The 14,004-nt window shown below is 38.5% G+C and overlaps 1 protein-coding gene across 3 annotated transcripts in view; it reads right to left on the bottom strand.

The window, feature by feature from the left end:
• The window catches only part of EDIL3 (EGF like repeats and discoidin domains 3), a 259,990-nt gene that overhangs the window by 103,413 nt on the left and 142,573 nt on the right, over positions 1-14,004 (bottom strand). For all 3 annotated transcript variants that reach the window (XM_064438134.1, XM_064438131.1, XM_064438133.1), the window contains one exon: positions 3,202-3,315. In XM_064438134.1, the coding sequence (XP_064294204.1) occupies positions 3,202-3,315 (114 nt within the window). The remainder of the gene's footprint in view (positions 1-3,201; positions 3,316-14,004) is intronic.

Consider the following 14,004-nt stretch of genomic DNA (forward strand, 5'->3'; position numbering starts at 1 on the left):
TTCTCCGCCGGGCACTTCCCAGCCCCTCTGCCCCAGGCCTGCAGCGTTGCCTGGGGTTGGTGTGACCCAAGGGCAGGACCCGGCACGTGGCCTTGTTAAACCTCACAGAACTGGCCTCGGCCCATGGATCCAGCCTGTCCAGGTCCCTCTGCAGAGCCTTCCTACCCTCGAGCAGATCAACCCTCCTGCCCAACTTGGTGTCATCTGCAAACTTAATGAAGGTGCACTGAATTCCTTCACCCAGATCATAGATAAAGGTATTAAACAAGACTGGCCCCAGCACTGAGCCCTGGGGAACCCCGCTCTTGACCAGACACCAACTGGATTTATCTCTGTTCTCCACAACTCTCTGGGCTCAGCCATCCAGCCAGTTTTTTACCCAGCAAAGAGTACACCCGTCCAAGCCAGGAGTCACCAGCTTCTCTAGGAGGATGCTGTGGGAGACAGTGGCAAAGGCTTTGCTAAAGTCCAGGCAGACACATCCACAGCCTTTCCCTCACCCACCAGGCGGGTCCCTGGTCATAGGCGGAGACCAGGTTGGTCAGGCAGGACCTGCCTTTCATGAAGCCATGCTGGCTGGGCCTGATCCCCTGGTTGTCCTGCACATGCCTGGTGAGCTCACTCAGGATGAACTACTCCATAACGTTCCCCGCTACCGAGGTCAGGCTGAGAGGCCTGTAGTTCCCTGGATCCTCCTTCCAGCCCTTCTTGTAGGTGGCGTCACATCTGGAAGCCTCCAGTCATCTGGGACCTCCCCTGTTAACCAGGACTGCTGGTAAATGATGGGGAGTGGCTTGGCGAGCTCCTCCGCCAGCTCCCTCAGTGCTCTCGGGTGGATCCCATTCAGCCCCGTAAACTTCTGGGTGTCTAGGTGTTGCAGCAGGTTGTAAACTTCTTCCTCCTGGATTATGGGGACTTTTTCAGCTCTCCGTGGAGTGAGATATATGCTCATGGTATAATCTAAACCTACTCTTTCAGTTTAAATCCATTACCCCATAACCTATAACTACACTCCCTTATAGAATATCTCTCTCCATCTTTCCTATAGGCCCCCTTTTAATACTGAAAGGCTGCTGTAAGGTCTCACCGGAGCTTTCTCTTCTCTAGGCTAAAGAACCCCAATTCTCTCAGCCTGTACATAGTTTGCAGCTGACAAATTAATAATTACTGCAAAGCACATTTTAAAACTCACTGTTCTTGATCTCTACACCAAAGCAATTTGACTGTTGTATAAAGCCTTATCATAATTCAAAATACTTTAACACACAACAGAACTATCCTTTCAAAAGAACTTAGTGTTCTCCTCTATGGGTTAGACAATGGAGCCCTCAGTCACAGTTGTTAGCATTTACCTAGAGTAGCATCTCCAGAAAGATCATTTGACTGGGTGATAGGCTTACCGGTGTAAATCCCCAAAGTATGACCCAGAAAGACAGACTGCACGTAGGACATTTTAAAATTCATTAATGCTTTACTGACATTAAAAGAATTCTTTCACTATTTCAATATACTGGAAATGTCTACTTTTTCTTCATATATACTTTGTTATATGCTCTCAAAATAGAAATATGTGCATGTATATATACACCCACACACATATAAAGCAAAATCCAGTATAATATATAGTATATACAGCATGACACAGTTCATTTTTACATATAATTACATATATATCTATAAAAAGAAAAAGAAATATGAAATAACAGATGATCCAGATAATGCAATGGTCACTTCAAGTAATAGCTCTGACTACCCCATTTCTAGCAGAATAGGAGATTGATTTTATGTGATCCATAATCTGAGCAATGTTCATGATGCAGCCAGAAAAACAGAAGGGATAAACTCTGAAGAGACGGATTAGATTCCTGGTAGAATTCCAAATTGTAATTCAATTGTACCTTATAAGGAAATACATGAATTAATTCACCTGCAACTTTTACAGAAAAATTTAATAGAAGTAATTATTTTTACAAATTCTTTCAGGTAGCCATATAGGCTACTCAAATGAAATCTTAATTTTTGATTTCTCTCTAGAATTATATGCACGTTATGTTGGACACCTCAAATCTTTTTCCTGTTGCATAAAAAACTCTGGGAATTCACTGAGGCTATTTCAAAAAATTCCCAGCTTGTCATTTGTGGTTATTGGTCCATGTTGGTTTATTCTCCATTTTCCCACCTGTGTCCACAATGTGAACACAGGAAAATGAATCATGTTCTTCAGCTTTTTTATGGTTTCATTTATTTAGTATTCAACTTGCAACATTTTTTTTCTACTGTACATCGTCCTTGAACTATAAATCCCCTTACTTGAATGTGGATGACTCCAGTATTTCAGGTATTTTGACTGTAGCATCTAATATTACAAAAGTTAATACACAAATACTTTCCTTTTTCTCCTTAAGGTGCCAGGCTTGACATATCTTGGGACTATATTAGCTTTTTCCACTACACCATCATGCTAGCATCCTTTGTTCCACTAAAACACACAGGCTTTCTTCTCTGCAATATTTCAAATCCATGAGCCTCTAACATCTGTTATTAACTGTTAAGTTAAGGTATATTACATTTCATTCCATAGCAGTCTGTTCTATTTTGTTATTTTGGTCTTCAGGACTAACTAGTCTTTCATACATGAAGAAATCCTTTGTAGTAGCAGCTTTAGGAATCAGACCTTCATACTGCATTCATAGTCAATGTTACTGGTTAAATCATGCATGATTGTTCCCAGGACAGATCTTGAAGGAGCTCCACTAGTGAATTCTCTGTAAATCAGTAGTCCAACTATCAGAGGTAGAGACATGTCACAGAAAGAAACATATATTTTTACCCTGCTCTTGCACTTGCTGATATCTGCTAATAATTGCTGTTGAAGACAGAATACTCGGCGAGATGAACCCCTAGCCTGAATCAGTTTTTGTGTTTTTCTACTTTACACTATTTAATCCTTCTTGTTTGACTCTTAGATAATAATTTTGCATTTTGCAAATGTTTCCATCACATCAGATGCTGTACTTGAATGCATGACAGATTTGGTCTCTTAAATTTCCTCCATTTTGGAAAGAATAAGATAACTATTGTGAGCATTATTTATATGTATACTAGAGAACTATTTCCATAGAATACTAAAGTTGTTTCTGCAAAAGAAAATGATTATTTATTTTATTTTAAAAAATAGATAGAAAAACATGCAATACTTACTCTGTTGGCAGTTTCTTCCCATAAATTCCCCTGGACATTCGCAGGAATAGTTGGCAACAAGATCTGTACAGATTCCACCATTCTTGCAGGGTTCAGCTTCACATTCATTTACATCTGCAGGACGCACACAAGATAATGTCAAGCTTAGCAAAGAGAAATTGTAAAAGCAATAAGCACATGTTTTAAGGCACTAAATCACAACGTATTTGACATTAGAAAACATACATTCTTTTGCCTAGCAAACATGCTCAGTAAAGGATGTGATTAAACAGGTTGTGCTTTAGGAAGAAAACAAAGCAATCTCATCTAAATTTAGCTAGTTTCATATATCTACTAAAGTTTTATTACATCCCATCACACAACAGAATTTGAAGTTTTGCTCAGGGATTATCACTGTAACTTCCAGAGGACATCAGGCCACAAGTCACAGTTTGTGATTAAATAAATAAATTTAATTAGTTCTAACAGAGTACTCATTAGTGATCCTTGCAACTTCAAGAAATGTAGCTACTTCTTTATCAACAGATGCCAGTTAAGAATGTCTCTCAGTTCATCTTAATTCATTAAACATCTAATTGACAAGGTTGTTTAACCATCTAAAAAATTTCTTTTCTGTGCATGACTTAGTGGGCAAATTGAAACTAATAGCTTGGTCTAGAAGCTTGCAAATTTTATTAAATTCAGAAGACAGAAAAGGTAGTTAATTTAATTTGAGTTTCCCTTTTCCAGTACACTTTGTCAAATGCTGCAAGAATAATACTCCCCTGTGTTTTTCAGTTTAGTAACCTTCAAGCATAATATCAGATTCTTTTCTTCAAATGCAATATATTATTTTTCAGTTGTCATAAATAGGCAGATGAAGGATAATGATATCTCATAATTAAAATTTTCTGTTTCTGCATTTATGTTCGTACTGTATAGAGTAGAAATGTTTTATGGATTTTTTTACATCATTGTCTCAAAGGGCTGCTTCAATGCATACAATTAAATATTTAAAAGATGGTAGCCCACTAGCTTGAAGTCCTGTTGGATTAGACACTGTAAACAGCAAACACAAAAGCAGTCTTTAGCTTACACTACAATTTTACTTCACTCAGTTTTGCTTAAGTGCATATTAATTTTGGATACAGTTGCCAATGAAGTGCACATGTGCATAACACAGAAATAAGTTCAAATGAGAAGACAATTAATGATGAACTAGTTGCATTCATTGGAGGGTGAAACACCCTAAGAATTGAGGTAATGCTCCTCCCTGTTGTGTTCAATCTGCTTCTGTCCCCAAAATGCAAACCTGATTTCTACTTGCATATGCAGACTAAGGAAGATGCTAGCTAAATGTCTAAACCTGATACAGTAAGGCTTGTACAGAAAAGCAGATTTCAGCTCTGTCAACAAAGTTGCTTGGTATCTGGTAGTTGAGTACGTTTGTACTTTCAGTTTGATCCTTTACATTTACTAGAAATCTGTGTACAAAAATTTAGTATTTTAATACACCACTTGCATAGATCTGATTGAATTTGTGATGTCTCCAGGGAGGTCTGTACCTCTAGTTTTTTCTGCAGATCTGAAAAGCTGTGCAGCTTTTAAGTTATATTCACTGTGTATGTGAGGTAGGTTGCACACTGGCTGAGTGGCCAGGCCCAGACAGTGTACAGTCGAGTTCGAGCCAGTAACTGTCAGTGTACCCCCAGAGTGAATACTGGTGCCATCCTGTCCAGCATCTTCATTAATGACCTGACACTGGGGCAGAGGGCACCCTCACCCACCTGGCAGGTGGTACAAAACTGGGAGGAGTGGCTGACACACCATGTGGGTGTGCTGCCATCCAGAGGGACCTCAGCAGGATGGAGAAAGAAGGTTCTGGGCTGAGCAGGAGCCTCATGAAGTCCAACAAGGGGAACTGCAAAGTCCTGCCTCTGCCTCTGGGGAGGAACAGACCCATGCTCCAGTCTAGGCTGCGGGGCTGATCAGCTGGAACACAGCTTGGCAGAGGCAGACCTGGGTGCCCTGGTGGGCCGCTAGTTGACCATGAGACCGCAACGCACCCTCCCGGCAAAGGTGGCCAGCAGCCTCCTGGGCTGCATTAGGCAGAGCATGGCCATCAGGCTGAGCGAGGTGGTCCTTCCTCTCCACTCAGCACTGGGGAGGCCACACCTAGAATGCTGCATCCTGTTCTGCACCCTCTAGTACGAAAGAGACATGGACATACTGGAGAGAGTCCAACAAAGGGCCACTGAGATGATTAAGGGACTGGAACACCTTGCCTATGATGAAAGGCTGAGAGAGCTGGCACTGTTTAGCTTAAAGAAGAGGCGGGTCAATAGGAAGCTCATCAATGTATATAAACACCTGAAGGAAGGATGCAAAGAAGATAGAGCCAGGCTCTTTTCAGTGATGCCCCGTGACAGGACAAGGCGCAACAGGCACAAACTGAAACACATGACAGGACATTCAGTCTCAACATCAGAAAACAGTTTTTTACTGTGAGTGTGACTGAGCAGTGGCATAGGTTGCCAAGGGCATTTGTGAAGTCTCCATCCTTGGAGATATTATAAAAACATTTTGCAGCCAGCTCTTGATGTGCTTGCTTAAGCAGGAGGGTGTGGACCAGATGACCTCCAAACGTCCCTTCCACCCTCAACCCTTCTGTGATTCTGTGATAGACTTCGTGTTGTTGTGAACAGAACTGCAGAGACAGACCTTCAGCTAAATGGGGAGGTTAGTTTCAGTTCTTTGAACCAGAAAAACTTCAGATTTTTATACTCAAATTGATGATGGCTACTGATCTTTAAGTGTCTTTTTAATCCTTCATGCCTTACTATTTGTTGCCTATAAAGATATCACATACTGGACTAACAAAAATTCACAGGGTTAGCTGAACTTCTCTCTATTAGAAAGAATACAAATAACAGCTTAGTGTGTGGAAGATAAAACCTGCTAAGGGAAATGACCAAAGAACAGACCTGCTCAATTCTAAATTAAATTCTTTACATATATTTATAAAATTTATCAAGGTTCTTCAGCTCCCTATTTGCCTTTTTAAGCAAAGCCCATTAACCTTATGTTTTCATCAGGTTATTGATCATTTTAATATGGGTTAACACATTTGTGGGAAAAAAAATATCAAGGCCACTGTGAACTAAAAAACATTAAATGAACATATGAACGATCTATTACTTGGTGAAATAAAGGTAGTAATTTATCCTCTTAAAAGCTTTTCTGTTAAAAGATAATATCTTCTCAAGATATTTAAATTTTTCTAGCTTGTCATTCATATTGAAATATGTAAGAAAGAATGCACAACTTTCCAGTATATTTCACACTGTCTATGTGATGATGTAGCAAACAGACTGAACCTTAACTACCAGATATTTATAAAGCAATCCTCATATTCTATCCCTATGGAGCAATTAGCTATGATCAGTGCAGAAAGATGGAAGTTTTTTATTATCATCTCTGTTACTTGGATCTTACAGTGTTTTTTTCCAGTTATTTGAGATCCTTTAATCCCATCAGTTCAAACAAATGTGTCATATTTGATGAATGAGGAAAGACTAGCTCAGTGTAGCATCATGTTTGTTACCAGAACAGTTGGAAATATAATGAACTGGACTGTTAAAGGAAGGAGCATAAGTTCTACAGAATTATTTAATTTACTATTCATTATTTCATTTGATTGAGTGTGCAGATGTAGCATATTTAATTAAAAGTGGTTCCTGCAAACTGTGGTCAGATTTTGTTAAAATTCCTAGTTGTGCTAATTATGATACTAAACTTTACACCAGGTCGTGTGTTTCTTTCTTCTGAAACATATATTCACTTTTAATCTTTGTCATGTTGTCATGACTAGAAGTAAACTTGAATAGAATTTTTAAAATGCCAGAGTTTCTGGAGTAGTTGCTCCTTAAGACAATAAAGGCTTCTAAAATAAAGGTCTCTGTATGTTGTCAGATACAAATTCTTCACTAACTAAACACAATCAACCTACCTACATGAGAATAATGTGCTTTTAATGTAAATTAAATGTATTAGCTAAATAAGTAAAATCTCTGTAGGTTGCTTACGATTTTTCAGGTAAGCTTAGGTCTTATGCCAGGTCAGATTTTGAAGTGTAGTTCAGATAACCATCTTACACACTGCAGTAACTAAAACACAGATAGATGGGTACTACCAGAGAATTCAGAGTTCCTCAGAGAGAGACCTAATAAGGCTGTTAAATACTGAGTGAAGTGGGCTCCAAAGAGGTTTCAGTGCCAGCACAGAAGCCTGTATTTTAAAATAGTGTCCAGGTTAGCTAAAAAAAGAAACCAAACCAAAACCCAAACCCAAAATCCCCAGAAAACCCAAACCCCCAAACCCCAAGCCCAACACTCCTCCCCCACCATGCCTAATCCCCCAAGATTTTACTACTGAAGATGGATTCTGAAATTGATAGTGGTGCAGGAACAAGGAAGCACTGACCAATAGATTGTTCCTTGAATCATAGCTTGAAGGGCTAAGAAAGCTGATTAGGGAGTAAATGTTTCTTTTCATGCTGAAGATAATTAAATTTAAATTTCCCGCCTTTAAGATAAAACCATAACTACAAAGCTGTTAATCACAATTCTGTCTGAAGCACAGTCATTGTGCAACCTGGAACAGAAATACACTTTCAGGAACTGTGCAAGTAAGAGAGGAATTTGCTATATTGCATAGTGATTTGGAGAATCATGAGGTAGAGTTCTGGGGTTTTGTGCTTCTTTGCTGCATTATATATTTTTTTAATCTTCTAAGTATTTAATAAAACATGAATAAAAACTAGTACTGTACTTGCAAACATAATATAATTAAAAATTCATAATCCTCATTTTGGATTTTATCAGTTGAACACAGTCACGTGTTTTCCTGAAAAATTACCTGAAATGAAACGGGTATATAAATTATGTAGCTATTATAAGAAAAAACTTAAGTATTACTTCCAGTAATCTGAGTTCTTCAGCAAGCTACTTGGTATAAACCTGACTTTTTGTGACAACAGGACTGATAAAGTCAGTCAGTTGTTTTTGCCAACACAGTTCACATTTTGGCTGCAAATGCATAGCAGTAGCTTGTTCCCGTCCCCCGCTTGCTTGTTCTTTACTTAGCCCAAATTCCTGGTTCCTGCCACCTGAACCCTTGTTTCTGATCCAGGACTACCTTTTGCACTACATAATTCCTGAAGTTCCCTCCTGTTGACAAGCACATTCTTTCCTTATCCTTTGATTTTATACTCATTTTGGCTTCTTGATTAATGTTATTATTGCTAATGATAGGTTTAAGAAAGTTTCTAACCTGTTTCTGAAGAAAATTTTGTCTGTGATTAACGCAAACAAACAAAGAAAAAAGCTGTAACTTCAGCTATAACTGTTCCTTGATTTAACCAGGATTATACAAAAAGAAGCACTAATACACTACTAGTACAACTCTGCTGTGAAACACTTAAAAAGAACTGGAGTATATTTCCTTGAAATTTGGGAATTTAGTATATATTATTAAATCTGAACTGGATGTATTCAATGCGTATTCAACACAGGACAGACATATGTCAAAATTCAGTGGTTTGATCGCTTTTTCACAGCCAGTTTCCTGACCACAGAAGGCTCTAAAAATGCTGTGCCAAGTAACCTGTCGGAAACTTCAACTATAATGCCATACTGAAGTGGCTCACTGTTCAGATATCCATATTATCTGATCTTCAAAAAGAGCAGAAGACAGCTTTAAGCTTGAGATGAAAAAGTACAAGCCTCTAGCTCCCCACCCTTACAGGCTAGACATTATATTAACCCTACCCTCATGATTCTATCTAGAGTTTTCCTTCTTCTGCAAATATTTGGTACAACATGTTGTGGTAAATGTTCTCCAGAATGATCCATCACAGAGCTGCCCATTAGAATTTTTCTTGATCCATTCTGTACTAATATTTCAGATAGTATTATTGTATTAAGAAGAGAGTAAGTCAGGCAAGAGTACTAAAGTCATGTTGTGAACCCAAAAGAGGCATTCCAAATAAGCAAGACAAAGAAATAAAAATAATATCTAGACATAAGTCAGAACTTTTGGCTTGGTGATGCGTGAATGTTCAAGATACCCTCATAACCAGCAGTATACATTAACCTCTAAACACATAACAAAAACAAATTTGACAACAGTTCAGTTGCTTCTATCTAGAGCTCTGTCAGAAACTGCCTCTTAAGCACCATTTCTAATATAACATGCTTGTCTTTCAAAACAATTTCATATCCTCTTAGGCTTCTTTGGACTAATTTTTTTTTTTTTTTCATTAGATCTGTGTAACAAGCTCTCTTTAAGGAAAAAAAAAAGAAGGAAAGCAAAAACAAAGACTTCATGCTACCTGTAAACACTAATCTTTTTCCTTAGTTTGGAAAAAATCACGTGTGATATCCCATCTTAGTGGTTTCTGAAATAATTTTAGGTCAACTTGTTTCAAGAAAAATTGGAATATATAGCTATGATTCTGAGTTCTCTTTGATTCATAAAGACATCAGAGTTCTGATAAACCAAAAATGAAAGAATATTTTGAAGTTTTTTTAAAATGGCATTTTCTTAATTTTAATGTGGCAAGTAAAATCTTTAGTTTTGACAAAGCAGCATTTTCATTATGACTAATTTCTTTCCACACCAGTTCATTTATCATCTTTTGCATCTATAATTTACACGTCTGTTCAAAGTAACACTAATATGGTATCAGTGAATCAGTTGTAGCATCTACCTGTAAAATCACATTTTAAAATAAATAAAAACACTGAAAAGTTTGTACATCACTGCAATATACACATTTAACATTTTATATGCTAGGCACATTTTATAACATGCAGGTTTCCCAGCAAGAGAGCAAATTATAATTATTTTTTTTATTTTTACACTCCAAAATTTGTTTTCAATTATTTTCCTTAGAAACTATTAGAAACTATAGAATTAATTTCATAAAAGTTTAATGGGAGTGTCTAGAAAGAGTATAAAGGTGACTGTTGACTTCAAAGGACTTTGAGCAGATTCTGAACAAGATAGGGCTCTACAGGAATCCTGGCCACAGCAACTACACGTCTTGTTGCATTCACAGCAATATTTGTAGCTTTATTTTCATACATTTTTGTGTATTTTGAGGATACTTTTCTATCCCTATTTCTTGTTTCAAAACTCCAATAAATGAGAAGACTGGCTATTGCTCTGATCATATAATGAAATTTGAATCCACATAGATGCCTTCTACCTGTCTTGCAAAATTTTTATCTTTTAGTTACAGCCACTAAAAAGTTATCATAATTTTCTCTGTGGAGTCACACTTCCAACACTGTACTATGTCAGTATTTCCTGATCTTCTATTTACCTGTTTAAATAAATATTTAATGACTTTTCATCTGAGGTAATTTAAATTTAATAGAATTTTGGAATAGCATTCCCAGGACCTTTCTTATTAGTTTCAAAAGAGTTGGTACATTAAAAATTTTCATATAAATTGAAGCAGATTTTCATTTTTAATTACTTTTAATGTATACTGGCATGGAAACCTTCATCTTAGTAAGCAACTTACCATTTAATTTTACACCTTAGAAGCATGCCTTCAAGGCAACAATTCATATAATTTACAGTGAACCTTATTAAAATAATCAGCTATTTATATAACAAGCATTTGACAAATCGTTTTAACTGTAGTTCAGAAAAAAAAATCTTGTTAAAAAGTGAATCAGCTTGTGAATCATTTCCTATTACAAGCAATGCTCCAAAAATCTCGACTTCATGACTAAACTTAAATTATCCAGCATTAGATGGTAGCCTCTAACTGGATTATTTGTTAAAATAGTGTAGGTGCACTCTGGGCAAGAAGTCCAACTATTTTCAAAGCAAGTTTGAACCCAGATCACTAAATTGCTGTATTCGCCTTCACATGCCCCAAAATAATTCTGTTCTTTCAAAATGCAGTAGTTTATGCATTACAGAATAGAGTGAGGGTAGGGCTATATCTTTTTCACAGGAGTAGAGTTATGGGATGTGTTTTGAAAAATGTTATTAGACCAACAAGTCACGGAGGATATGATGATGGATGTTCTAAAATGACTAAAACAGATGGTTATATTTGTTCACATCTGTATTTGTAATACATGGGGTGAAGTGTATTCCTTTATGGCCAATCTACACACATCTCATTTAAGCTCTCATAAAAAGTTTCTGTGGGACTTCAGTGCACTTATGTTCCTTAAGCACACATAAATGTGACTCTTTGCTAATACTTTCAAATTCATATACCTAGTTGCTCATAAATATATGCATGTTTTACTGCTTATGAATCTTATTGTGAGGTTATATCACAGAAAAAGTCTAGCACTGTAAACAGGAGAATGGGTTAGATCTTTTGGCACAGTTGTCTAACCTTTCTTCCCCTCTAGTGGCTGTGGAGTAACACGTTTTATTACATTTAACATACATGGATACATATGAGATTAAGAGTACATTTATAAATCACTTAAGAGTTATAGAGGATTAATAAATGAATGGATGGCTTAATACATGATGACCAAATGTCTGTTATTCACTAGAGTAAATCACTATGTTCATTATAACCATAGGTATATCCTTAGTCCTATAAGGATTATACATTTGCTTAAAGTATATATCCACAAACATAAGAGCGAGAGCAAAGACCTGGGGAACTACAAGTCAGTCAGCCTCACTTCAGTCCCCAGGAGAAGAAAGCTGTCCTAGAAAGTATTTCCCACCACGTGAAGGACAAAATGGTGATGCAAAGTAGTCAGCATGGATTTATGAGGGAGAAACCTTGCTTGACCGAGCTGACAGCCTTCCATAATGATGTCACTGGGTCAGTGGATGAATGTGAGCAGGGGATGTTGTTTATCCTAACTTCAGCAAGACTTTTAATACTGTGTCCCATAACATACTCATAGGCAGGCTGACAGTGTGCAGGTTAGATAAGTAGACAGTGAAGTAGATTAAAAATGGGCTGGATGGCTGGGCCCAGAGGGTGGTGATGGGTAGCAAAAACTCCATTTGAATGCAAATAACTGGTGCTGTATCCAAGGAGTCAACACAGGGTCAACATTGTTCAACTTTTTCATTAAAGACCTGACACTGGGGCAGAGGGCACCCTCACCCACCTGGCAGGTGGTACAAAACTGGGAGGAGTGGCTGACACACCACGTGGGTGTGCTGCCATCCAGAGGGACCTCAGCAGGCTGGAGAAAGAAGGTTCTGGGCTGAGCAGGAGCCTCATGAAGTCCAACAAGGGGAACTGCAAAGTCCTGCCTCTGCCTCTGGGGAGGAACAGACCCATGCTCCAGTCTAGGCTGCGGGGCTGATCAGCTGGAACGCAGCTTGGCAGAGGCAGACCTGGGTGCCCTGGTGGGCTGCTAGTTGACCATGAGACCGCAACGCACCCTCCCGGCAAAGGTGGCCAGCAGCCTCCTGGGCTGCATTAGGCAGAGCATGGCCATCAGGCTGAGCTTCCTCTCCACTCAGCACTGGGGAGACACAGAATCATAGAATGGTTTGGGTTGGAAGCCACCTTCAAAGATCATTTAGTTCCAACTGCCCTGCCTTGGGCAGGGACATCTTTCACTACAACAGGCATTTCTGGAGTCAGTCCAGCGCAGGGTTATGATGACAAGGGACAAGAGCATCTGACCTACAAGGAGATGCTGAGAGAGTTGGGACTGGTCAATCTGCAGAAGGAGAGGCTCAGGGGAATCTTACACACATGTATAAATATCTGTTGGGAAGGAACAAAGACAGAAGAGCCAGACTCTCCTCAGTGTTGACCAGGCAAGAGGCAAGAGGCAACAGGCTCTATTTAACACACAGAAAATTCCATCTGAACATACCTTTCTACAGTGAGAGTAAGCAAACACTGGAGAGAAGCTGTGGAGTCTACATCAGGGCAAATATTCAAAACATGACTGAACACTATCCTGGGCTACCTGCTCTGATTGACGCTGCCTGAGGATGGGGGTTGGACTGGGTGATCTCCAGAGGTCCCTTACAACCTAAACAATTCTGTGATTCTGTGATATATGCGTATGGTACACATGGCATATATATAGTATCTATTATCTGGGGGAAATACACTTATTTGCTCACCACTTATCAATCATTTTATCTTTTGGTCTACAGTAATTTCCTCTGCAAAGGTGAAAAGGAAGGCCACATCTCCCTCTCCATAAAAGATGCAAAATGTGTATTAAGTAGTTTCCTCACTTCACCAGTGAATGACTGTCTAGTACAGGAAGGGAAATATTTATTGCAGTGACTTCTGTCTCCACCTGACTGACAGGTCTATTATCTCAGGGCACATATACCCCAGTTGTTCTTCATGACTCACAGAGAGTTACGTGTCCTGCACTAAAATCCTCTTTTAGAACTAGAACATGTATTTATGGCAGCTGGCCCAGGCAATGTCACCTCTGCTTGATGATCACATCAAGTAAGAGCTATCCAAGTAGGTTTGTGCATTTTCTACAACTATGTTTTGTAGCTAAGGAATTGCCTTCTAGTCTATATATATAATCTGTTCTATAACTTCAAGCCATGGGTGGTACAGTCCCTGTAAAAGGTCTTTATTTCTCCTCAGAAATGGGAGGAGGCTTTATCTTGGTTAGAGCACTGAAATAATGAATTCAGAAATAAATACTGTAAAAGTCTAAATTTTAGATTCAGGCAAAAATTCTTTTCACCTTTTACTTTATTCCTATTTTGCTGTGTGACTTCTGCAGTGTTATTCTGAATCTCCCTTAAATATTATGTATGACTGACAAA

Source organism: Phalacrocorax carbo, chromosome Z, assembly GCF_963921805.1.
Source record: "Phalacrocorax carbo chromosome Z, bPhaCar2.1, whole genome shotgun sequence".
In the NCBI taxonomy this organism is placed as follows: domain Eukaryota; kingdom Metazoa; phylum Chordata; class Aves; order Suliformes; family Phalacrocoracidae; genus Phalacrocorax; species Phalacrocorax carbo.